The 24,060-nt window shown below is 39.2% G+C and overlaps 4 protein-coding genes across 6 annotated transcripts; 1 reads left to right on the top strand and 3 right to left on the bottom strand.

Moving 5' to 3' along the window:
* Window positions 1–60: 60 nt before the first annotated feature.
* LOC126783008 (serine/threonine-protein kinase AFC3) lies at window positions 61–3,228 on the bottom strand. 2 transcript variants are annotated; one of them, XM_050508386.1, is made up of 12 exons: window positions 3,020–3,228; window positions 2,826–2,937; window positions 2,686–2,712; window positions 2,455–2,608; window positions 2,312–2,360; window positions 1,921–2,035; window positions 1,663–1,754; window positions 1,427–1,574; window positions 880–944; window positions 697–794; window positions 502–607; window positions 61–387 (listed from the first exon to the last, which is right to left on the bottom strand). In XM_050508386.1, the coding sequence occupies exons 1-12, from the start codon at window positions 3,113–3,115 to the stop codon at window positions 244–246; spliced, it is 1,206 nt and encodes a 401-aa protein (XP_050364343.1). In that variant the 5' UTR covers window positions 3,116–3,228; the 3' UTR covers window positions 61–243. The 2 variants fall into 2 exon arrangements, with proteins under 2 accessions (XP_050364343.1, XP_050364344.1); XM_050508387.1 differs by lacking the exon at window positions 1,921–2,035 and having other exon boundaries at window positions 2,455–2,712; window positions 2,826–3,158.
* A 945-nt stretch (window positions 3,229–4,173) lies between these two features.
* On the top strand, window positions 4,174–5,042 carry LOC126783015 (two-on-two hemoglobin-3). The gene is made up of 3 exons (XM_050508394.1): window positions 4,174–4,363; window positions 4,458–4,588; window positions 4,694–5,042. Exons 1-3 carry the CDS (start codon window positions 4,227–4,229, stop codon window positions 4,924–4,926), a joined length of 501 nt encoding a protein of 166 aa, XP_050364351.1. The 5' UTR covers window positions 4,174–4,226; the 3' UTR covers window positions 4,927–5,042.
* Window positions 5,043–7,734: 2,692 nt separating this feature from the next.
* LOC126783002 (protein ROLLING AND ERECT LEAF 2-like) lies at window positions 7,735–11,476 on the bottom strand. The gene is made up of 4 exons (XM_050508379.1): window positions 10,157–11,476; window positions 9,474–9,646; window positions 9,061–9,284; window positions 7,735–8,627 (listed from the first exon to the last, which is right to left on the bottom strand). Exons 1-4 carry the CDS (start codon window positions 11,097–11,099, stop codon window positions 7,823–7,825), a joined length of 2,145 nt encoding a protein of 714 aa, XP_050364336.1. The 5' UTR covers window positions 11,100–11,476; the 3' UTR covers window positions 7,735–7,822.
* Window positions 11,477–12,193: 717 nt separating this feature from the next.
* LOC126783000 (protein ANTI-SILENCING 1) lies at window positions 12,194–19,762 on the bottom strand. Of its 2 annotated transcripts, XM_050508376.1 has the most exons (13): window positions 19,667–19,762; window positions 18,842–19,236; window positions 18,393–18,561; window positions 16,971–18,292; window positions 16,525–16,752; window positions 14,607–14,633; window positions 14,263–14,355; window positions 13,972–14,050; window positions 13,694–13,784; window positions 13,400–13,514; window positions 13,162–13,278; window positions 12,943–13,026; window positions 12,194–12,590 (listed from the first exon to the last, which is right to left on the bottom strand). In XM_050508376.1, the coding sequence occupies exons 2-12, from the start codon at window positions 19,184–19,186 to the stop codon at window positions 12,976–12,978; spliced, it is 2,637 nt and encodes an 878-aa protein (XP_050364333.1). In that variant the 5' UTR covers window positions 19,187–19,236; window positions 19,667–19,762; the 3' UTR covers window positions 12,194–12,590; window positions 12,943–12,975. The 2 variants fall into 2 exon arrangements, with proteins under 2 accessions (XP_050364333.1, XP_050364334.1); XM_050508377.1 differs by lacking the exon at window positions 19,667–19,762 and having other exon boundaries at window positions 18,877–19,020.
* Between the last annotated feature and the right edge of the window lie 4,298 nt (window positions 19,763–24,060).

The following is a 24,060-nucleotide window of genomic DNA, read 5'->3' as shown; positions in this document are numbered from 1 at the left end:
ACACTATCTAATCAAAGCCTACAAAGCAGCAGCGGGGAGAGGCATATTCTAAAGATATCGGAGAGGGCAAAATCACAACATTCATTCATCCGGTCTCTGTCCATGTACAAGTTGCCTGCTGTCCAAGCTCTCTGGTTTGTTCACCAGAAATATGCTTTCACAAGTTTGTTAACCAACACTAGCATATGGTTAACCAAATTCAGATCACGGTGCACCTCTTAGATAGAATTTGATTGTGGCTCATCAGGCTGTAATCTTAAAGAAGGGATGAGCAAGCGCCTCTCGAGCTGTGAGTCGCTCAGACGGATCATAGTTCAACAGCCCATACAACAAATCAGTGAGGGCTGAACTGGATTTTGAGGACCCTGCATGTCGTGATACCATATCCTGAATACAAAGGCAACACAACATGTCAGCAATACATCATTTCTAACGTGATATCAACGTATTATAAGCTACCATATCAGCAAATAATTCTGAAACCAACAAGAGGATAGATACCTTCAAACTATCAAGCTTCTTTACGGCTCTTATACTCTCCCGTGACACCGCTCCTAAAGGCCAATTCAGCCTTGCACCCCGCCTAAAATACTTTTCAGCACCATGACTGCAAGGACAAAAAGTGGACAACATATAAGTATGAATGCTGCTCTAAACTATTCAGCAAAAAGATCAATAAAACTTCACTATATATACCAAGCCCGTTGAGTCATATGCTGGGGCAGAGGTCCCAATACCCTCTCCATCATTGCTAAATGCTCCAAGTTCTCATGTGTTTGAAACAGTGCTTCACCCTGACAAGATTTCACACTTTAAAACATAGTCCCAAATGGATGATCCATATCCAAAGCATTTGTACAAAAAAACAAACTAACTAACCGCGCAAAGTTCAACGAGGATGCAACCAACGCTCCACAGATCACAAGGATAAGTCCATCCTAGACCTGCAAAATACAGATACAGCAAGAGGGGTCAAGCACTGAATGCACAAGGCTAAAAAATGTTGTAATAAAAATCCCAATATATTAGTCTCTTAAAAAGCAATAGACCATGTTTAACAGAACACATAGCTTGCCAAACGAAACAAAACAATAAAAACTTGCTGAACTAACTCTCACAGAACCAATCGGGTCAAAATTAAAGGCGACTGCACACCAAATGCCAATATGCAAAATGCACCTACATACTTTATCTAGTTGGGCCAATTTAGTACCCTATATCATTACGGAGACTAAAGGATCACTTTCTTTTTTGTTTCTTTAAAACTTTCTTCAAAATCAATAGTGCTTGCTACTGTCAGACCTTTCTTGATTCTTTTCATTAACGAAAGAATTGCTTAGTTTTGTTGTAGCCGGAACACTGATAAATGAAAAAAAAGAGTACAATATAGAACATCTGTCTGCTGGCCAACACCATAATCAGTTACCTAGAATTATCTCAGGGGCTCTGTAATGCCTTGTGCAAACAATCGAGCTATGATTCTGATTTTCAAACACTGTACTACCAAAATCAATCAGCTTAATTGCACTAGACTTGGGCAAGCACCTGTATTGCATTTCATCTGAAGAAAATCTCTGTACCATTTTCAAAGAAGTTTTTATTACATGAGTCTACCCAAATATGATATGTATATGAATTCTTGGATTATAAGTGCCAAAATACCTTAAAGCCAGGAAGCTTTACATAATCAGAAGACACAAGAAGTATATTTTCTGGCTTCAGGTCAGTGTGGATTAAGCGTAAATCATGCATATCTGCCGAATAATAACAAATAATAGAAGACAAGTTAAAGAATGCGACTCAATTGAAACACCCTGTTACACTCCCTGGACAAAAAAATCAGGCCAAGAAATATATTTGGGTGACTGGTTAGGAGAAGAGGAAAAAACAGGAGAATGAAATGAAGAGCTATCCACACACATGCTACAGATACCAAAAGCTGTCGTCCAAATTCCCGAACAAGATCCACAGGGAATGGGCAGTATTTATTTCTCTTTAGAAAATCAAATAAGCTTGGTCCAAGCTTCTCAAACACCTGATAAAACCATTAAATTCATTCAAAGGAAGGTCTCTGTTTAGTTCCAGGTTCTATGAACACAGTCTTGGACATACTAATATCACATTGTAACTCAATTCTAAGCTCTACTGATATCAAGTGCAGTTCATTGTAAACTTGTAAATGCTTAATCAAATAAAAAAACACCAAGAGAAGTAAACTATCTTTTATCTAAGCCACACTATCAGCAGAACAGTCAATCACAATGTAACCAAAGTAATATAATGCAGCAAGAAAGTTAATTTGGATACTTACTATGCATATGTGATTGCGGTAATCAAACCAATCGCGAATCTGCACACAGCTGCAGCAACGTATTTCAATTTGTTAGATTACATCACAACAATGAACTTAACACAATCCTTAAATCTGTGCAAAACACCAGAAGACATAAGTACCATGAGTTGCCATTATCATTCTTGGCAATATGATTAAGCACATCCACCTCAATCATGGCCGCATCCCGGTACTTTCGTATGCTCCTAATAACCTTGATGGCCACATACTCTCTCGTTTGACGATCCCAACATTCCAAAACTCGACCAAATGTGCCTACAGCACTAGCAATATGCTGAGCAGAATGAATCAAATTTATAAAACCACACTCAGGGCACTTTTTGACAGCTAACCTTCACCCATCTTGTTCAGTATCTTATCTGCCAACAAAAACAATCCAAATCAAAATCCAAACTTTCACAAGAACAGCATAATTTAACTCAAAAAGAATCCAACTTTGTTGATAAAACAAATGCAGCAAAATCAAGCTCACATCTTGGAGTGAGATTCTCGCCGAGATTGTATACATAATGGCCTTCACGATCATCGTCACGTTTTGGAGGCGATCCGTTTCTTCCATTGGCCGCCAGCAATAGCCGTTGCGCCTACAAAACGAGCAAGCCCTGAGCTCTCAATTCGGTTCTGGAAACCCTAACCCTAATTAATATTGGGGATCGCTAAACCAACCTCTGGTTCGCAATCCGAGGGGCCAACGTCCCAGGCGGAGCGAGGTCTTTTCCCGATTCTCTTTAGCACTCTAGAGTCTAGTCCCGCCGCCGCCATTTAAACCGATCTCCGGTGTCTGCAACCAAAATTTTGAGGGGGAAAAAATTGGGGGAGAATTGGATTAGGGTTTTCTGGGGGAAAAACCGAAGAGGGAGCGTGAGGTAGAATTAGAGAGGGAAAGAGATTAGGTAGCGATGAACAGTAAAGACGGGAGAGAATCCAAGAGGGTGGGTTTGTTATGTTAAATTCGTCGGCGGCTGTAATGGGCCAAAAGACAATACGACGTGTTCGGTCCACAAATCTTGCGTAGGGTTCATCTTGACCCAACCCAGCCTTATTAACTTTGGACGACTCAATTTCAAACCCAAGCTGTTTCAATTATGGTTTTTGTTTGACATGCCCCACGTTGTATTGTATGCTTTTTGTACGACTTGTTTTTTGATCGGAATCACATGGTTAGGGGATTAGGGCCGGAAAATGAAGCAGGAATTCTACCTCTCTCTCTCCTAGTCAGTAAAAATAGAATGGATTTAACTTTCATAAGCACAACGAGATTCGAACAATCGAACATAAATATAAGGTTTTTACACTTAATTTCTTAACAATTCGATCACATGTTGTGGTTTTATTATATTCCGTGTAACTTATGAATTCGTCTATGGTGCAGCGCTGCATACCATACATACCAAATTCAACGGTGGATAGAGTGTGTCTTGAAATGCACGTGGAGTCCGTATGATGTATGAATGGTGGATTAAAGGTGCAGCGCTCTACCATAGAATTTCCTTGTAACTTATCTATGATACCGATAAATAAAACCCGACTAATTTTCCAACAGTTTACGAATCTAGAAACCTCTCAAACTTGCGCCGCCCTCTATCCAATTTTCAAATGAGACAAAAATAAAAGTTCCTTTTGTTAAATACATTGCAATTTGCGAGTAGTAACGACATGGTTAGCTCATAGTGTGCCATTAGAGAACGAAAATAGAAGTAATGAAGGAAATAAAACAGTGACCACCCACAGTATTGAGGTTCTCCGCTGTTTTATTGGTCAGCAAATCAGAATCAGACTCGGATACTTCACGAGCGTGCAAGCGACGCGACCCCGTATATAACAACACCGCCCTCTTTTTTCCGGCCACTAAACTCAACTGCAGACGCCAAAAATGCAGTCTCTGCAAGCCAAGGCCTCCGAGTGGAGCGGAGTCGACTCGGCCGACGCTTTCGCCATCGACGACACCAACCTCTTCCAGAAGCTCGGCCTCCAGGCCTTCATCAATCTCTCTACCGATTTCTACACCAGGTTTCCTTTCACTCTCTCTCCTCTTTGCTTTGATCATCCAATTGATATTAATCGACTGTGAAGTTACAGTTCTGTCCTCGCTACTGTACTGCAGGGTTTACGACGATGAGCAGGAATGGTTCAGATCAATCTTCGCGAATTCCAAGAAGGAGGACGCGATTCAGAACCAGTACGAGTTCTTCGTGCAGCGAATGGGAGGGCCGCCTCTCTTTTCTCAAAGAAGAGGTTTTCTTTTTTCTTTTTGGATTTTGTTTTGTTATTTTTGTCAAGTTTAGCAGAAAAAAAATGAGAGTGAAAGACTGAAACTTTGTTTGTGTGTGGTTTTTGAAGGCCATCCTGCCCTGATCGGAAGGCACCGGCCATTTCCGGTGACGCATGAAGCGGCGGAGAGGTGGCTGCATCACATGCAGCAAGCATTGGAGAGCTCTATGGATATTGATGAAGATTCGAAGCGAAAGATGTTCAATTTCTTCAAGCACACTGCTTTTTTCCTTGTGGCTGGAGATCAGCTGAAGAAGGGTCAACCTCAGAATGGGACTCAAACTCCGACCCAACAACAATAACGACAGCAAGTTCAGTCTAGTGTTCGAAATGAATTACAAGACTTCTGTAGTGTGTTGGTTGTTAGTTTGTTACCTTGGCCCATTATTAATATAAAAGCTCCAAAGGTTTACTCTTACTCTGGTTAATGTGTTGCTGAAGTGACTATCTGCTTGATTTAGAGAGCTGCAATAGTTTCAGGATTTAGGAGTTTAAGGATCTAAACGCATAACAATTAACCCAGTTGTTTACTTCTTAGCACCTAAATGTAAATAACTGGGTCAGTTGTTATGAGTATAGAAGTAAGACTGATTATTTTGATTATATATGACAGTGAAGAAAGCCTTGTCCTTGTTAGTCTGCATGTATCTAGAACCCACAGGCCACAGCATAAGGAGTCACAGGCTAGCTAGGTCAGAAATGCACATGAAGTCTGGCATTGCAATCTATGGTTAGGATGTGGAGGTTTTTAATACTGTAGCGGAGAGCTCGAGATAGTGGGGGTGTTGATTCCTATAGGAAGTGGGAATCTCCATGCCATCCTTGGTTTATGTAATTCCCAGTAAAGCCAGTAAAAGACGACTACAACATGTAAGAACCCCATGAAGTTTTAAAATACCTTTTTCATCATAGTGCCCTCCACAAGAGAGGCCAATGAGCCCAGGCCCCTGCAAGCATCTTATCTAGAGCCCTGAGCCCAAATAAAGATATAGAGTTGAAGCATCCAAGGTTCTCTTTTATGTCTTGTACATGTTTCCCTAGCACTGCTAAAAAAACCCAGAAATTCCTTAAGTTCTGTACAAACCATTCAACTAAGATGAAGAAATCAAGAAAAACCATCGGGAGCTTTCATATGTTTTCGGTTTGTTGTTTACAACACAAGGTATCCTACTGATATTTACAATGAATTCTCTAGGCTAGTATTGTTGATTATGTTTGATCCACAATCATCTTAAACTGAAGGTGAATTGAACTTAATCAGGAGAGTTTGAGAGAGATACAAGATGAAATTTAATCAGATGGTTTCTAATGCAAGATCAAAATATACGTTTTCATAGAATTTCTTTGACATCCACAACATCAATCTAACAAGTCAGTCCTATGTACAACCCTTGATGGATTAGCAAACCGAGCTGAGAAAGACCGCGACGAGTTATCAGGCTCTGTCCACCCCATGCCTCTATCAAAATTTTTGGAGTATGTTTTGGGATCATAACTAGTCTGCTGCGAATGTGATATATCAGTACCTGCAGAACTGAATTTCTTCTTCTCCTTCTTGAATTTCTTCAAAAAAATATGCCACTTTGGTTGAGGCTTAGTGTACGTAGTGCTTGGCTGTCCCAACTTGATGCTTGGAGTTGGACTACGTGAACCGTACCACTCTTTGATCCCCATTTCTATCGCAAATACCAGGTTTCGTTCACCTCAAATATCTAAGCTGTGTAGAGAATTAGCTTATGCATCTGTTTATATATACATGTAAGAAGACTTTAGGATGTAGATTATGTATTCGTGGAAAGCACATGTGTGTATATAAAATGCAAGTATGGCTATGGTTGTTGACTTGGCACAACCTGGCTGCTCTGAAAACTAGATGAAGTGGGAATGAGAATCTACTGGGAAAGAGAAACTAAATGAGAAGCCTCTTGTTAAGACCTGTGTAAATCTTCGTTCATTTGAAAAATAGATGGATTAAAATCATAAAATAGAAATGATCTTCAGTTGAGGAAGCTTCATTATTAGAAGCGATGGCCCTTTGTCAGCAAACTTTGAATAATTGGTCAGAGTCAGACAGCCGAAAGAGTCATCCTCTGATAGCTGCTTGCCAACCTCTATTTTTACCATGCACATTCCTTTTGAAAAGTAAAATTATTCCAAAATAATCAGTAGTCTTTGAAATGTTCCAATGCTCAATGCCTCAATCACAGTTGAGCCCAACTTATATATTAAAAGTTTAAAACTGGCTTGAAATATGTCATGGAGGTCATCTTCTTCAAAAAAAAATGTTATGGAGGTCATCTAAATTAGTTTTACTTATACAGAACAGTTCCTGGACAGCTTTTTCCTAATGGAGCTCAAATTCTGATAATAAAAAAACCCATGTACAGTCTGATGAACTGAAGGAGCTGAAGCATATCTTCTGTTCTTTGTGCTAGCTGCAGGCCACCCACTGTTTTGACTACACTAATGTAGCTCGTGTATGGAGCTTCTTCAAATGTCACCCACCAGAATCTGGCAAAACAAGGGTCATGGACTCGTGGCTTTACCTCAACTAATTGGAAAAGGGGTAATCTTTACTTATTTGCCATCTTCATATTGAACTCAATACATAAGTTGAACATTCTGCCATCACAAAATGACATCAGTTAAATTATATGGGTGGTATAGAATTTCTTCCTTTTAATGATTAATAATTGAGTTGGCGAAGAAGTGACGGCCAATATGGTAGGGACCATTACCAATTTACTAGTATTGAAAGCTGACCTTTCTCTAGATGGTCTGCTCTCCTTGGGACCAATAAGCAAGAATAGATTATCAGTACCCTATAGAGTCCTAGAAAGATTTGCAATTTAGGGATGATCTAGCAATCAAGTCAGCAAAGCAAATTCAAGGCCTGATAGATTCAGGAATATGAATTTCCACTATATTTCAAGAGAATGAAAACATGGGCTGTTCCCAGTTCCCACCAATTGAGCTTTCTCCTCACAAAGTCGAAATGCCCCTTGCAGTTTTAAAGTTTTCCTCAGAATCTAATGACTAGAAGAAAGAAACGAATATGGAACTGTTTAGTTGCATAGAATACTAAGCATTGGATTCCGAAGTGAAAAACAAGTTTTGTCACATACAAGAAACACTTCACTGTGGTTGAAGTTGGATAAACTTACTAGTTACTACTATCTAGCAAACTGCAAACCGATATTACACATGGGAGTTACCATTTGAAGCCTGTGGTGTTGTGATGAACCTAAGTTTTCCGTAATTATCAGCACATGATTGAGAATAGTCTGACATAGCACGGAAGAGCTCAGGCAAGCGAGTTTTGAGACTCCCGAGCGATTTCTCTCGGACCTGGATACAGTGTCTCTGGTGAGCTTCTGCTTCCTCTTCCATTTTCTTCTTCAAGCTCTCAACAGCAAATTGCCTCTCTGCAACAGGATCCTTGTGATTGGCATCTTCACTTCTATCCTGATCTGCTTCACCAGGCCCCTTACGCAGCATGTACTTCTGGTACCAGTCATCAAATGCCTGATTTTTACGCAAGAATTCCTTCCTTGTGTTCTCATATTGTTCTTTCAGCTTCATCTCTTCCTCCTGATGAAGTAATATAGTCTTTATGACAGCCGCAAAGGATGATGTAGCAGATTTTGCAAGTTCGTCAGGAAGCTTTTCAAGAAAATCATGCCATGCATGAAGAAGTGGTTGAATTGGGGGACGCTGAACTCTTGGTGGAGACGAGATTTTCTCTTTTAAGCTGCTTTCAATAGGAACCAGATTCAACTTCAACCAGCTATTCAAAGCTTGGATGTATTGTTTCTGATGAAGCACAAGCTTTTCAAATTCGGAATACCAATGTTGGACAACATTATATAGCTGTTCAGTGCGTTCATGGTGGTGCTTGGTCGTTTCCATAGGAGTATGGGCAATGTCAAGGGCTTTCAGGTCCAAAACTATCTTCAGCTGGCTGTTGTGATGCGCACTCATATCTTCCCACATCTTTCCCATTCTGTGTCACAGAAATGATATGAAAACTTCTTTCAGTCTAACAATCATATCCAAAAATCAAACCAGGCAAACTAGCTTATGCACCCAAGATCTGTGAATGAGATGCCTCTGACTGGTATGCAAGTCTAATGCAATAAATATGGCCAAACTTTGTGACAATACAAAAGAAAAAGTTAGGACTTATGATTTGCCTTCACAGTGACCTTTAGTAAGGAGGGAAAGATGGAAATTTAATACATTCAAAGAGGAATCCGTTCAATTTGTCTCTCTAAAATGGTTTCTGTAGTGTTACATTATGTATGAAGGGCCTTTTGTTAAATGAACAGCTTTACATTAGTTAGAACTAAAAAAATACAATCAAGAGACTATGAAGTACCAAGAGTTAAAATGATGAAATAAGGAGATTCAAAATATATAATTTAACCAAAACTTACGCGTCAGCCAGAGAAACAAGTTTAGGGTACAGCTGCTCATCCCGTATTTGATTCACTTCTGAAACTGTAGAGTCCATTGACTGCATGTCAACAATATACCTTGTATGCAAGTGACTTACAGCTGCTTTGGTTTTTTCCAAGGTTTCAGCACTAGCATTGCGTTTTTTCTGCTTGTTTAGGAGAGCAACCTTTCTCTGATACTCGACCTTCATATGCTCCCCTTGCTATCAACAAAAAGGAAGTTAAATTAATTAGGTTCCACAAAAGTGAATGAGAGTAAGATGGTCATTATTCTGATTCTACAGTCCAATCACCTCCATGACTTGATTTTTTATGAATGCAGAATGATGATATTAGATTAATATGAAGTAACAAACAGATGAGATGGAACAAACTAATGCAATATAACGCACCTTTACTTCATCAAATAGTTTCTTCTCCCATGCTAACAACTTGTCCAAAACAGTGGCATGAGTTTCATAATCATCTGAGTCTTCCTCCTTTGCTCCATCACCATTTGGTATGCCTCTGAAGGATCTATTCCATGTAATAACACGCATGACCCGTGCAGAATGATCAATGTGTCCTGCAAAACATTGTGATCCCAAATAAATATCTTAAAATGAATGACCGTTACAATGAAGTAGGAGCACTAATAAGAAAATTAGCATGCTATGTGTAGAACTGCCATTCAATTGTAGTTTCATAAGGTAAAAATTTTTGAATCCTGATACATGAATTAGAAAAGCATCCATTTTTACAGCAGAAAGGCTATGTACTCATAACTATCATACCTTAAAGGGCGCAATACAGACAAACATCTTCAAGTGAAACACTTTTGCTCGATTAGAAACATCAGAAAGTGAAAATATCTAAGTTGGATATCATATGTCTAAAAAGTAGTTTGAATCACTAAAGTGGCCTGGTTTTTATAGGGCAATAAAGGTCTCTTTCAAGCCTCCACATAAGCAAAGGAACACATTGCATCGCAACTTAACAATTTAGATAGGAATCAAATCTAAGAACAAACCTGACTTGTGAGGATTTCTAAAGTAAAAGTGAATCAGCAACATATATCAAGCAACCGAAACCTCACCTCGATTATCTGCAAAATTCGAGTGATAATGCAAACGAGTGGCCTCAAGCATCTTGGAAACCTCCTGAGCACTCTCGGAGGCCTTTAAGAAATGATCATCAATCTGATTCAATATGTCCATCAAAGTAAAACCAGGCATCACCATCCTCTGGAAATCCGGTGGGGCTGTCTTGGAATGCTCAATTGTCGCCGGAGTCACCGGAGACGCCATAATCTCCTCCGGCTTCACCTGAATCTCCTCCGCCTTCTCCGGAGTCTTGGGCTCATCATCATGCTCATACTCCACATTCTCATCATCTCCAAACTCCTCACCTTCTTCATTCTCACTCAATGTATGCCCTGCCATGTTATCATCCACCATGAAGAAATAGTCCCACGCTGCACCTTTGGACTCCGGCGGCGGCACCGCCTTCATCCCCGGCGTCATTGGCGATGAGGACCCCGTAGCATTCGCCGCGGCGCCCATTTCTCCGGCCACATTTCTCGATCTCCGGCGAAACCCTTCCTCCTCCTCCTCCTCTTCCTCATCCTCCTCAGCAATGGCCAACCTCACCCCCTGCATCCTCGTCTTCCGAGCCTCCGTCGGCATCGTCGGCAGGCTGGAGGCGCGCTTGATCGGCGGGCTGGGAGTGAACGTCGGAAGCGGCGGAGGCGGCGGCGGGAGCGTCTCGAGCGGCGGAGGAGGCGGTGGCGGCGGCTCGGTGGCGGTGGAGGCGAGTGGCTGCTGCTGGTGGTGGAGGAGTAACTGCTCTTGCGACGGGAGCGATTCTCCGTGGCCGTAATCGCTTAAGGCGGCGCCGGTGTTCTTCAAGGCCATGACGTAGCCGCAATGGCCCGCGGCGAAGGCGTTCCTGGCCACCACCGCTTCTCTCATGAGGTTGCGCCGCTCCTTGCATCTCGACACCGATTCCTCATTGTCGATTCTCGATTGGGCGCACCCCATTTTTTTAACTTTGCGCCCAGTAAAATACAGAAGGTTTGATTTTTACAAAGCAAAGAGGAGAAAAAAAGATGGGAGTATGAGAACGAGGCTCAATAAAGGTGTGTGCTTTAGGACTATTGGAGCAGATGGGCGTGTCTAGTATGGTGTTGGGTTTGATAATAACACAGAGAGTGAGAGCTTTTACAGTAAAAAGAGCTTCAAGCTTTGAGGAACCGGAGAGTTAGTAGTGATAAAAAGATGAGATTTTGAGGTATAAAGTTGGGAGCTTTGGGTCTTGGAAGTGCCGGGTGTGCTTAAAATAGTGTGGCCTTCAATCTTTCATCAGTTCATGGATGAGAGAAGGTTTTAGAGTGAGAGAAAGAGATTAGAGAGAGAGAAAGAGATTAGAGAGAGAAAGGGAGATGGGGGGGGGTTTGAGGTTGAAGAGGAAAGAGGGGAGAGTGTAGATGGGGAAGGACATGAAAAGAGAGTGAAGCCAAAACTGGTACAGAGGGATGAGCATTGAGCAGACAGCAGCACTTGCAGAATGCAGAGAGAGAGAGAGAGAGAGAGAGAGAGAGAGAGGGTTTATTAGTCTACTCGCTCACACTAGAGAGCTCGATGTGTACTCGCGCGCTTTGATTACAGAGTGTCCTAATCAAAGATTTTATTATAAGTAACGGTCACATTTTTTGAGGCAGTACTAACGATGTCGTTTCGCTAACCAGTAACCACCGCTTCAAATTTGGTAGTTATCTGCTTCGGCCTTGAAACAATAAACGAGTAGCCTAATTATCAAAAGGGATCCCCTCAGGCCTCAGATAACCAGGACGATCCCTCAAAAGGGACATGACTAAACAAGAAAAAAGACCCCAACATTTTTGAGTCCCAGCTTGACTGTTGTCTTGGTTTGTGCATTTAAGAACTTGAGAAGCTCAGCAAGGTGCTCGTCGTCACCAATCCATTTTCCTCAATCAAATAAATTAATAATTTTAAAAAAAAATTAACCTCACTCTATCAGCAGTTTCTAGTCAATGTAAAATGAGCTTATTATTGACCATTTGAAATCTTTTTTTGAGAAATAGGACTCATACAAAAGATACAAATCTGTGAAATTTTGCATACTAGGCCCATGTTATATAAATATCACTTAACAGTATTTGTTTCTAATTTTTTGAAAATTATCCGAAACCCTGATGTCCTAAACTAAAAAACCGAAAATCAAGAATCTACGACTAAATTCAACAACTAAAACAACTCTGGTAACACATTTTGCCATTAGATTGCCATATTGGTACGACGAAATGCTGTACAAAAGCTGGATATTCATTAACCCAACATGAATTTACATTTGATGGAGCTCGGATCGACCGGGCTGTCTGGTGATTCCCCGCTCAGAAAATTCAGATCCATTCCACAACCGCAGGATATGGGTTTTGCACAAATAAGATTGAAAATGCCCTACCAAAAAGTTATCCGTTCCTGGAGTTATACACACCTTCCATCAGCTTTCTGCCAGATATTGAAGCAAAAGAAAAAATACCTTGTCAATTTTAGTTTCTATTCAGAAAAGTGGCAAGACGGTCAACCATGGAAAGATGAGTAGACTTTTTTATGCAATGGAGAGACTGTAATGGAATTAATATCTATACAGCAGTAGTAAGCCTAGTGTGAGCACAAAGCTAAGGCGGTGTACAGAGGAAACTACATATTTTGCATGCCTTGGCTTGTGTACTGACTAAACATAGTTCCCAATAAAATATTGTGTGTTCCAGTGCCAGTGTGAGAGATGGTGGCAAAAAAAAGTCATGGATATAATTAATTAGATGCGGAGGCAGGAATTTTTCTTAGTTTTAAGACTTACTTCAAAATGCAAGTTTTGCAATCCAAACACTGCTCATTTTGCCTCCAGTTTAGCTTTGAGTTCTCTCACCTCCTTCAATTGTTGCTATAAAAAGAGGGGCAAATATATTTAGTTTGGCATGGGAAACAACATGCAACATTGATCAACATTGATTGAAACAAACATGCACATAATTCTAATTCATATCTAAGTTGGAGAGGTGGGGAGAATTTCCAAGACCTTAAACAAGCTGTTCCACAATACATCTGTTTTCTCTTGTTGTGCACACCATTCCATGGACATATCATATTCGATAGTGTTGGGCTGAGAAAAATGTGAAGTAGAAACAGCTTCTCTCTGCACAAAAAAACAAGAAAAAAAAAGATAAATATGTTAAGGGGGAGAAGTATATTAAACAGGAACAGAAACTATATACTTCAAGTATGTGTGTCTATAAGACAAAGAGTTGTGAATGTACCATTTCCCTTTCATTTAGCATTGAGTGCCGAAGTTTATCAAGGACTAGATGACCAAAAAATTTTGGCTTCTTTTCAGCAGAACAAGAAGTTTCTGCAATGCTGGCAACAAGAGGTCTACAATTTACAGAAATATTACAGTTACCCCACAATGCCATCATAAGAAAATGATGATTGCATGAAACTTAATTCAATGGACGTTGATGTTTTAGCAACGAATAACATAGGGAAAAAGAATGCAATATGTCAAAAGAGATAAACAGAAACATTTCATGCATGAGAGAACATCAACATACCTTCCATTTGGCAATAACAAACAGCCCTGTTCTAATTTTCTAACAACCTTCTTAGCTGTTTCCCGATTTTTTAAAATTACAAGAGCTCGTCCTGCCACACAAGCATGGATGTCATTGAGATTCACAATGCAAAAAATAATATAAAATAAAAGACTTCAGTTGTTTTATGTTTACAAATCAAAGTAATTATCCAACAGGTAGTTCAACACAGTATCTGAGAGAGAGAAAGGACGGAATATCAGCTAACTTATAGATGTCATTACAGAAGAGAGGCACACCAGAGTAAGGGCTCGAATTTGCAGTCTGCTGAATCATCTTAGCTGTGCAACTTTCCCCTAAACCATTCTGTACTATATCCTGGGATGCAGTACCAAAAAAAAAAAGAGATGATTCTATTAAGTAAGCACAGAGCACCACTTAAAAGGAAGCTTGAAGATGAGCATAAATATTACAAGAGTTGATATGCTTGTGCCTTGTGAATTTACAAGATTATTTCAAATAAGACACGAGCTTCAAAATCATACTAGGCCACAACAATAAGCTGCTAAAACTTTTATTATGATCACTACCTCCACTTCTGCTGAAGTGTATGCTGGATCCAAATTCTGAAGCAGAATGAGGGTTCCTTGCTCGTTTGCAGCTTGCATTTTCTCTTGCCAGGGCTGACATTTAAATCAAATTATTAGTCCTGCATGGCTCAAGATACTATACATCCCAGCCTTCATTCAATTATTCACTAAATGCCATCCATATTTGTTTATTGGTGAAAGAAATTCAGATTAGACTTGAGGTTCAAATTTAGAAAGTTCAAGGCTAAAAATCAAATGTTCACCACAAACACGAAAGGGAATCACAAAGAAATCAAGCAAATATACGTTTCAAATAAAAATAGAAGTGAGAATAAAGCACTCACCATATTCTTGAACCACTTTTTTTTATCCTGTCAGAATGGAAAATAAAAGACAAACAAACTTGTGAGAAGAGTAATAAGAGAAAATCCCTTTTAAGAAAAGTAATATTGTAAAATTAAAGTTTAATAACACAAAGTAGCCGCACACCATAAAAACGGATTAGGTAAATTAACAAACACTACAAATAAAAAATGAGAGATACATCTTTTACTAATTACAGAGATATCATGAGAGAGAGAGATAGAGAGAGAATTGTGTTGGGTATAAAAATGATCGGTAGTGTCATAACCTCTTGTTGGTCTGACAAATATTAAATCAACACTGTAAACTAGGTATCTTAGGCTCTTAGCCACAAAACATCTCACATCTTATTCATGCATATTTTGTTTCTTTTTTATTGTTATTCATCTTATTTGCATTGTTTATCCCTTGATTGCCATTCGGTATCGACTTCCACAGTTTGACTTAGGATTAGAGTTCCCCAACCTTATCAACCACAATAAATATATTTTAAGTAACACGTTGGTATCAGTTCTTCCAGCAACAAATTGGGGTAACCACAAAGGGCACCTAGGTGCTTTACATGAACTTTAACTCATTGCAAGCTCAAGTGAAAGATATTTTCATCAAACAGGCTTGCAGAAAGGCTCAAATATACAAAGGAAACTAGTGGAGATAACAATTCAGAGTTGTTGGAGCATACTTTAAATACTTATCACCATCTGGTTGGGATGGCACAGTATGTATCCTTCTTGTTGCAATATCCCAGGTGAGCAATGGGACAGATGAAAGAGAGTACAAAATGTCTAAAACTGAAAAGCTGATTTAACTTACTATATATTGCATTCGAAGGAACCAAGATGGAAAACAAAATAGGCATGAACGTGAAACAATTCCAACAGTAATAGCATGCACTATTGCAATTCGAAACACACCAAAAACAATACAAAACAAAAAAAAAGGGGATGAAATTTAGTTTTGTGTGGGTCAACACTACAATTAAGAAAATAGGATTGATTGGTGTCTAATCAACTACAATTAAACCATTGAAGGTCAACCATATATTCAATACGAATATGAAAAGACACCAAATGAACCACTACATGTACACTACAGTGAAAAAGTCGGGTGAAAAGGGTATGCAAAGCTATAATACTGTGCTCATTTGGACAAAGCTTCCCAACTTCGCCAGAGCACTTTTAATAATCATAATTTGGGAAGAAAAAAAACACCTTTGTGAAAGCACCTTGCACCTTGCACCTTGCATAAGAAAAACCCAAACACAAGTCACCTTGGTCAAAAGGAACTGTAATTATGGGAGATCAATACGAGTTGATGAGCTTATAACAAATCAATGAGTTTATGCAAACATCAAGTACATGAAAATTGTGTCCCATCACTTGTTTCCAAGAAAGACGTTAAGAAGTTGAGTGAATACTCAATGCAATTTTAAGATTAGTTACAAAAATTAAAATATCAGAATAGAACTTGGACAAGAGGTGTCCATGATGGCAAAAAGGCATGGAGATGAATTTCGCAATGCATGAAACCCTCGACATGATCCAAGTACTAACTCACTACTAAGTTTGTAATATTTGTGTACCAAACTCAAACATGTTGACTTCTAGTGAACTCACCAAGTACTAGAATCAAGAGTCAAAACTCACGCTTAATCGTGCGCCTATGCAAAAGTATAAGTGCCTTTCTTCGATCTATGTGGTGTTCCAAAATAAGGTAATGCCAAACCTTAAACAATGACATTTATACTTAGTACACAAACACTTTTTGTGCTTTCTTTAGACCAAAACCGTTGAGTCTCGAACAACCATCGTGCACCAATATTGGTTGTGCGTAAAATGTCGTACCAACTATTAGAAACATCAAAGGGAATAATAAAAGGCATATGAATGTATCACTTACCGCATCCGAACGTTGAGTGCCTTCCACAACTTGACCATCTAACTTTTGAGACTTAATTTGCAATTGTGCGGTTGATTGTCCTTGCAACTCGCCATTGGAAAGTCTCGAGGCCTTAACGGCGGACTTTGCGTTCATCTTCTCGAGAGGGGCTTTTTGTTTTCCAAGAGAATCATCCGATCCAAAAGCAATCGGTGATGAAGCCTTATTATCATTCCCAAAAACATTACTCTACACGAAGTAAAACAATCAAGGCAATGGTAAGATCAAGGAAATGATATGCCATATATGACGTGGACCATTAAAGTCCACGTCTAGGTTATGACATTTTTATGGTTTGATTCCCCAAACGATATAATTCTCCACACCCAACTAAGTGAAATTCTCTAATAAGAAGACCATGAGAGGACGATTAAACTAACATTAAATGAAGGAACATTATTGCTTACCGCATCCGCACATAGGTTGACTTCCAACACTTCACCATCAAACTTTTTGGCCTTACTTTGCGGCAGCCTTGGAGATGGTCTAGGTGGCTTGCCAGACAAAAGAGTTGCCTCATCACAAACTTTCACCTTCTTCTCAGAGTTTTTGTCCACCGGCAAAGAAAGATTTATTGCCTTATCGCCAACCTTCATCTTCTTCTCAGAGTTTTTGTCCCCCGGCAAAGAAAGATTTGTTGCCTTATCGCCAACCTTCATCTTCTTCTCAGAGTCTTCACCCACCACTAAAGGACAATTTGTTGCCTTGTCACCAACCTTCATCTTCTTCTCGGAGTCTTCGCCCACCACTAAAGGACGATTTGTTGTCTTGTCGCCAACCTTCATCTTCATCTTAGAGTCCTCGTCCACAGCTAAAGGAAGATTTGTTGCCTTATCGTCAACCCTCATCTTCTTCTTGGAGTCTTTATCCACCACTAAAGACTCCCCTCCATATTTACGTTTACATTTATCATCGCCAATGGAGCTACTCGGTAGTGAAGCCTTTTGGACCTTACTCTCATCGTCTCCATGCGATGAGTTGGGCAACTTTTTATTGGAAGGAATTGATGTGTTACCCTCGGGCTTCCTCTTCTTGGTAGGGCGTTTATTTGTTCCGATAGTATCCTCTAGACCTTTGAGTTTGCATCTTTCATCAACTTGAGAAGCAACAAATGATAAATCATTCATATAACTCCCATTAGCATTGATCTTGCGTCTATGCTCACTACTTTGGTTTCCGTTCATGTTTGCCTTCTTGGGTTGTGCGTGCTCCAATGACGCATTACTCTTTCTACCATTGTTATTTTCTTCCACCTCAACATGTCTTTGCTCATGACTATTTCTCTTGTCACTAGATGTTTCACTAGTAGCAAACTCCACCTTAGTTGGTCTATTGTCCAAATCACCAACATCATTGGTAGACCTTATTTCTTCCACATCGAGCTTCCTTGGAAGAACTTTATCGAGAATCAACTCTTCATCCCTATTTTTACCTTTAAAACTTAAGATAGTCTTAGGACTTGAGGCATCTTGTTGTATCTCAACAGTTTTATCAATCTCACTTGGTTCTAAACCTACGGCTGATATCTGCTTTTCATCATTAAGTTTAGGCTTATCAACAGACCTTCTCGTTGTCTCTAAGTTCATGTGTTCTTTAGATGAGTTTAGCTTTGAGGGAACCATTGCTTCACTACTTGTTGTGTCATTACCACAAACTTTGTTTTTTCCTAAATCAACATTCAGAACGCCAGCAGGCTTCTGAATATTAATTCTGTTAAAAAGAAATTTAACTGCAGCAATTTTGTAAACATATAAGGTATAAGAATTCTATATTGAAACGAAAAAAATATAGGTCAAACTAATTGACTCGGGCTTGACAAGTTTACGTACCATCAACATCAGCAATTTTCCCCTCTAACTTGTCCATGATTTTCTGCCGTGAAACATCAAAGGTTCTGAAGAAAACAAAATCGGCCTTTTGAAGCTCCTCATCTGAAGGTTGAGGGTTTTCCTTTTCCTTTGAAATGCACACAACATTGCATTTTCCAGCAATGGCTTCCTGTTTTGCATGTCCATATTCAGCGAGTATGATATATAGCATTAGAATACAAAATAATTCTAGAGACATTATGTCTACCAACTGCTGTAAGATAACAAACAATAAGCAGAACTGAAATAAGCGGTGGCGTGATTTAAGTAATAATAAAGACAAAAAGATACTTCAGTTCAAATTAATTTATACAAGAAACCAACACCTTATATAACCCTTGCAACAAAATCAAGCAACACTTATATCTCTAACAATATAAGCAAGATAAAAACTAATCAAATTCAGTTACCAGTGGATTCAGATTACAAAGGCCAGGACCCGCACCGGATGCCAAAAACAACTCGTTCTCTAGACTCTTTTCATCACCAAGAAAGCTGGTAATCTCACAAGGACGGAAAAACCACAGGATTTTCACTTTCCTTAACTTCTGCGGAGTCTCCCATATCTTTATTATCTTGCCAATCTCAGGCTCTGCCTCACCTTCCTTGTATAGATAAACACAGTCATAGAGGTCGTACCGCTCCCCGTCAAACATAAAAGATTTATAAAACTTAACATCTCTGTTTTTTCCACCAATTCCCTTCAACATTCCCCACTCAAACTGGAGAGCTTCGGTCCCATCAGGTTCTGCCATATTTTAGGAGCAGGCTTCTCCACATCCGATCTTACAGTCTAACACTCAGCCTGAAACACAACCTTTACCATCATACACTATACTGCTTCAATGACTGAGAAATTCTTAACATCAAGAAACAAATTCGAATCGGAATCGTAACACTGAAACAAAGAGAAAACCTAATTTGCCTGAGAACTAATTCCGCACAACTGATAACGCAATTACTGATAAGATTTCCGGAGAAAAATAAATTGTCAAACGAACTAGCTAGTAATGATTTATCGTAGTCAAAATAGAGAGAACAATCCGTGCATGCATGAAAGCCTGGAGCTATGAAATCCCCAAATGAACAAAATTAGAGATATAATCCCTGATCTTCGACCCGGTAAAGCTCGGAGAGTTCTATGCAAAGGATTGAAAGTAATGCGAGTCGAATAAATAACTATGAGAGAGAAATCGAACGGCTACGGAAAGAAGATAATCAAGGATTTTTCTCACAGCTAGTGTTTTTGATCGAGAATCGCCGTCTCTCCTTCGCGCCTCCACAAATTCTCTGATTCAGTGTGTTCCGGCAGTTATCGCCATTCGGTTCATTTATATACTAATTAACTTTTTTTTTCTATTAGGTTTATCAAATAAAAAATAAAATAATGAACAAGATATAAATTGAATTTTTACCAAAAAGTGTATTAATGGTCAATGAAACAATTTTGTGGTTTTTTTTCTCTTATTAACTCAAGCATAAATACTCTTAATACCTTATAAAATGTGCATAAAATAAGGACAAATGACTAATTCATATAAATTTAGACTTTTTATTGACTATTTGAATGGAAAAAAAAATCAAAAAATAACTATTCACTCTAAGAGTATCAATGACTATTTGAAACCCTAAACTCAAATGACTAATTCATATAAATTTAGACTTTTTATTGACTATTTGAATGAAAAAAAAAATCAAAAAATAACTATTCACTCTAAGAGTATCAATGACTATTTGATCAAATAGTACAAAAATTATGATATTATATATTTTTTAGATTATTTTATTTTTATCTATTTAAACACTTATAGAGATAAAAAAAATTATGAGTGATATTACCTTGTCGGACTTCGAGCTCTGATCACCGGACTTTGATCCCTGTTGCCGGACTCTAACCACTTTCGCTGGAATAAATTACTGACCTTCATTAAATCACAATTATAAATTATTGACACCTAGTAATCATATTACTGATTCTCAGTAAAATCTAATAATAAATAACTGACCCACAGTAATCATATTATTGACACCCACTAATCCAACAAAGTATAGAAAGAGGATGAGTCAAAATCAATAAGAACAAGAACTAAACGCTATCTACCTAATCATATAACCCATAACCACACTAAAACACCATCACTCGCACTAATGACGCTCTAGATTCTCCAGAATCTCAAATCCTCATCATCATCAATGGCTATCCCTCAGCTCATTACCTCTCCTTCTTCCTCTTCCTCCCTTCACCCTAAACCCTGCTTCACTCCCTATCCCCTAAACTGTAACCCTAATTTCCTCCATTTTCCCTCCTCCTCCGCCACTGCCATCGCTCATCCTATTTCAAATGCTCTGGATCCTACTTCTCCGAGCGCCACCACACGAACTCGAAGTCGGACGACGTCATCGAGCTCTCGTTGTTCCCCTTGCCGCTAGTGTTATTTCTCGGCGCGATTGTCCCGCTGCAAATCTTTGAGTTCTGGTACAAGATGATGATGCACTTGCTCCTCCAAACGATCTCTGAGTCGGCATCATTTACAGCGACGTCGTCTCCGGCACCGCCAACGCATAGGTCGTCAAGCACGAGCGCCTCATCGACGATCGGTTTTTCCTGATTTGTAAAGGCTAGGAGCGGTTTATGGGTACATATATTTGGTATGGACCAAGCCTTATCTGGTGGTGGAGGTCAAGTGGCTCGAGGACCAGCCCTCCGGCGACGGCGAGGAGGGCTTTGACACATTGGCGACGGAGGTGAAGTCATTGGCGGATCCAGGATGGCTAAATTGGGGATGCTTGAAAACTTTAAACCAAAGAAGAAGAAAATAATTAAAATATTGGCATTGCGATTTTTTATTTATTAATTGAAACAAAAATATATGTGGTTCGTCATCAACATTTGGATGTGTCATCATCAAGATTTGGAGAAGTTATGGAATGAGTATAATTCAGATTGGAACTTCTATACTCAACATCCCTTGAAAACTATGAAGTAATTTTTTTTAAACGCTTCAATTTTGACAGAGGGTCTGATATTTTACTGTCTTAGACTAATAACTTATAATCATTGTATACCAATGCATATATTAGACAACTAGAAATATTACATCTATCAAATTGACAAATGCACATAGCACAATTTGAAACAATTCAATATCATAACATCATGCTTATTACTAATTTTCACTATAGATAAAATGACTACAATTATAAAACATACACATCTTTATCACTAAATACACTCATTTCAAATCAGTAAACATTACTTTAAGAAGAAAAAATCAATAAAATTTCTTACATGCTCAATTTGTTGGAATGTTGGATAATGATTCTCTAAATTATGGTCTCTAGATGTAGATTATGTTGGGAAAATGAAGTAAATCAAGTAATGAACTACTAGATTTCCTATCCTGAATCACCGTAGAATTACAAACCGGAAAAAAAAATCAATTGTTTTTACAAACTGAGAATTGGATTTGATGAGCTTACGAAGTTACGATAAGGGACTATATGAGAGGGAGTGAGAGATAATCTCAACGAGACCCTAAAACTCTTGGAAGAAGGCTTAGAGGGTTGGAGTCGGAGTGTCAAACTTGAAGCAGCAACAATACCTTCGCAAAATCACCAAATCAAATTGTTGACGAAGGTTGGAGCCCGCCATACCCTTACGGTGGTGGTTTGGTGGAGGACTAAAGGATCGTGGAGGTGGAGATAACTCGTTAAATTTGAGTTTGGGGATTTCAGGAATTTGAGATTTGGGGTCAAGGAAGAAAAAGAAGGGAATATGGTCTATTTTGTTCTAATTATTCAATTTATAATATAATATAATGGGAAATTGGGGCAGTTTGGGGATGATAGGTCTACACAAAACCAAAAAACAAAACAAAATTAATACTAGGTTTTTTTTGTTTTCCTATTGGCTGGAGATGCTTAAGTCACCCCCTTTAACACATAAGATATGCCCATGGGTGGAGTCCTACATGAAGGATGTGATTCGGCTCTCGAACTGGAGTGTCATTGACGGTGTTGGCGTGTGTTTGTATGGGTCGGCGTCGACAAGCGTCAGGTGCCAAAGTTGAAAGAGATATAATTTGAGGGTGACAGATGCGTGAGACATATGGAGTTGGAAAAAAAAGGTAATTTTGTATTTTCCAGAACAAAAACATTGAAAATGGGAACATTGAATTGGACTTGTCATATTTTTGAGTGTTTTTGTTCATTTGGTCATTTTCCCAAGTAACCTTTTCATGTTTCTCCTTATATTCGGTAATATCACTACATTTGCAACGCTGAACAATCGTCATCATCCTTATGCCCTGACAGCGTGCGTGATAGGTAAGATGACAAACTCTATGAAATAGAGTTGATTCTTACTCTTGTTGATTCTCACATAAGAGAATAGCCAAGAATAAGAGAACTATGCCTTGTTGATTCCTAAGGAATACCAAGTTGATAGAAGAGAAAGTTTCTCTGTTTATTTTAATCTCCCCAAAAACTACATACCAAAAGCTATACCATAGCTTTTAAACAGAAATCTAAATCAGTTACAGAAGCTTTAAGGCTTCCAGTAAACCAAAACTGATTTAGAGGAAAATAAAAGACTCAGCTAATTAAGACAAAACATTAAATGCATTTAACATATCAGTTACGACCCTTGCTCTTTCGACCATCCAGACGAAAGAGATAGTTGTCTGCAATGCAGGCTGCATCATCCTCCCCAGGGTGTGAAAAATTCGCCCTCGAATTTACTTCTTCTTCCTCACTATTGTCACCACGATAAGGTGATAGATGCTTAACATTGAACACATCAGCAGTGCGGATGTGACTGGGAAGCTTCAAACGATATGCATTCGGATTTATCTTCTCTATAACTTCCACTGGTTCAACCTTTCTGGCAGCCAACTTGTTGTACTCCCCAACTGAAAAACGATCTTTTGTCAACACAGCCCATACAAAATCACCAACCTCAAATTCCACATGTCACCGTTTCAAATCAGCTGCTTGCTTATACTTTGTATTGGCGTCCTCAAGTCGCTGCTTTGTTGTGGTATGGATTAGTTGGAGGTTAGCCACAAAGTCTTCAGCCTTCACATGAACATGTTGCAGGTTCGGAGTAGGAGCAAGGTCTAGAGGCGACCTTGGGTTATAGCCATAAGTGATGAAGAATGGGCTGAATCCAGTGCTCCTGTTGACATAATGGTTGAAAGCAAATTCAGCCTGACTTAACTTCTGATCCCAAGACTTGAGATTGTCTCCTACCAAACTCCGCAACAGATTACCAAGCAACCGGTTGACAACTTCAGTTTGTCCATCGGTTTGAGGGTGATAGGCACTGCTGTAATTAAGTTTTGTGTTAACAAGCTTCCACAAGCACCGCCAAAAATGGCTAAGAAACTTAGTGTCTCTGTCAGAAACAATGGATTTTGGCAATCCATGAAGTCGATACACCTCTTGAAAGAAAAGCAGTGCCACATTAACAACATTTGTGGTCTTCTTACATGGAATAAAGTGTGCCATTTTTGAAAACCGATCAACCACCACACAAATGGAGTCCTTACCTCGCTGAGTGCGAGGAAGTCCCAACACAAAGTCCATGCTGACATGCTCCCAGGGTCGTTCAGGAACTGGTAATGGCATG

Source organism: Argentina anserina, chromosome 2 (assembly GCF_933775445.1).
Source record: "Argentina anserina chromosome 2, drPotAnse1.1, whole genome shotgun sequence".
NCBI lineage: Eukaryota > Viridiplantae > Streptophyta > Magnoliopsida > Rosales > Rosaceae > Argentina > Argentina anserina.
Note: the sequence above shows the minus strand (reverse complement) of the source record. Positions and strands in the feature narration are given on the sequence as shown.

Excerpts from the sequence above, each read along its gene's own strand:
- LOC126783002 (XM_050508379.1), bottom strand. The coding sequence starts at position 11,099 with ATGGGGTGCGCCCAATCGAGAATCGACAATGAGGAATCGGTGTCGAGA. Across the intron at positions 9,647-10,156 it reads GAATTTTGCAGATAATCGAG|GACACATTGATCATTCTGCA; the intron begins GTGAGGTTTCGG and ends AATGTTTTGCAG. Across the intron at positions 8,628-9,060 it reads CTTGTTTCTCTGGCTGACGC|AATGGGAAAGATGTGGGAAG; the intron begins GTAAGTTTTGGT and ends TCTGTGACACAG.
- LOC126783000 (XM_050508376.1), bottom strand. The coding sequence starts at position 19,186 with ATGGCAGAACCTGATGGGACCGAAGCTCTCCAGTTTGAGTGGGGAATG. Across the intron at positions 16,753-16,970 it reads TCAACCTATGTGCGGATGCG|AGTAATGTTTTTGGGAATGA; the intron begins GTAAGCAATAAT and ends TACTTCGTGTAG. Across the intron at positions 13,515-13,693 it reads TTGTTATTGCCAAATGGAAG|ACCTCTTGTTGCCAGCATTG; the intron begins GTATGTTGATGT and ends TGTAAATTGTAG.
- LOC126783015 (XM_050508394.1), top strand. The coding sequence starts at position 4,227 with ATGCAGTCTCTGCAAGCCAAGGCCTCCGAGTGGAGCGGAGTCGACTCG. Across the intron at positions 4,364-4,457 it reads TCTACCGATTTCTACACCAG|GGTTTACGACGATGAGCAGG; the intron begins GTTTCCTTTCAC and ends ACTGTACTGCAG. Across the intron at positions 4,589-4,693 it reads TCTCTTTTCTCAAAGAAGAG|GCCATCCTGCCCTGATCGGA; the intron begins GTTTTCTTTTTT and ends TGGTTTTTGAAG.
- LOC126783008 (XM_050508386.1), bottom strand. The coding sequence starts at position 3,115 with ATGGCGGCGGCGGGACTAGACTCTAGAGTGCTAAAGAGAATCGGGAAA. Across the intron at positions 945-1,426 it reads AGCCCCTGAGATAATTCTAG|GTCTAGGATGGACTTATCCT; the intron begins GTAACTGATTAT and ends TGTATTTTGCAG. Across the intron at positions 795-879 it reads TCCTCGTTGAACTTTGCGCG|GGTGAAGCACTGTTTCAAAC; the intron begins GTTAGTTAGTTT and ends AAATCTTGTCAG.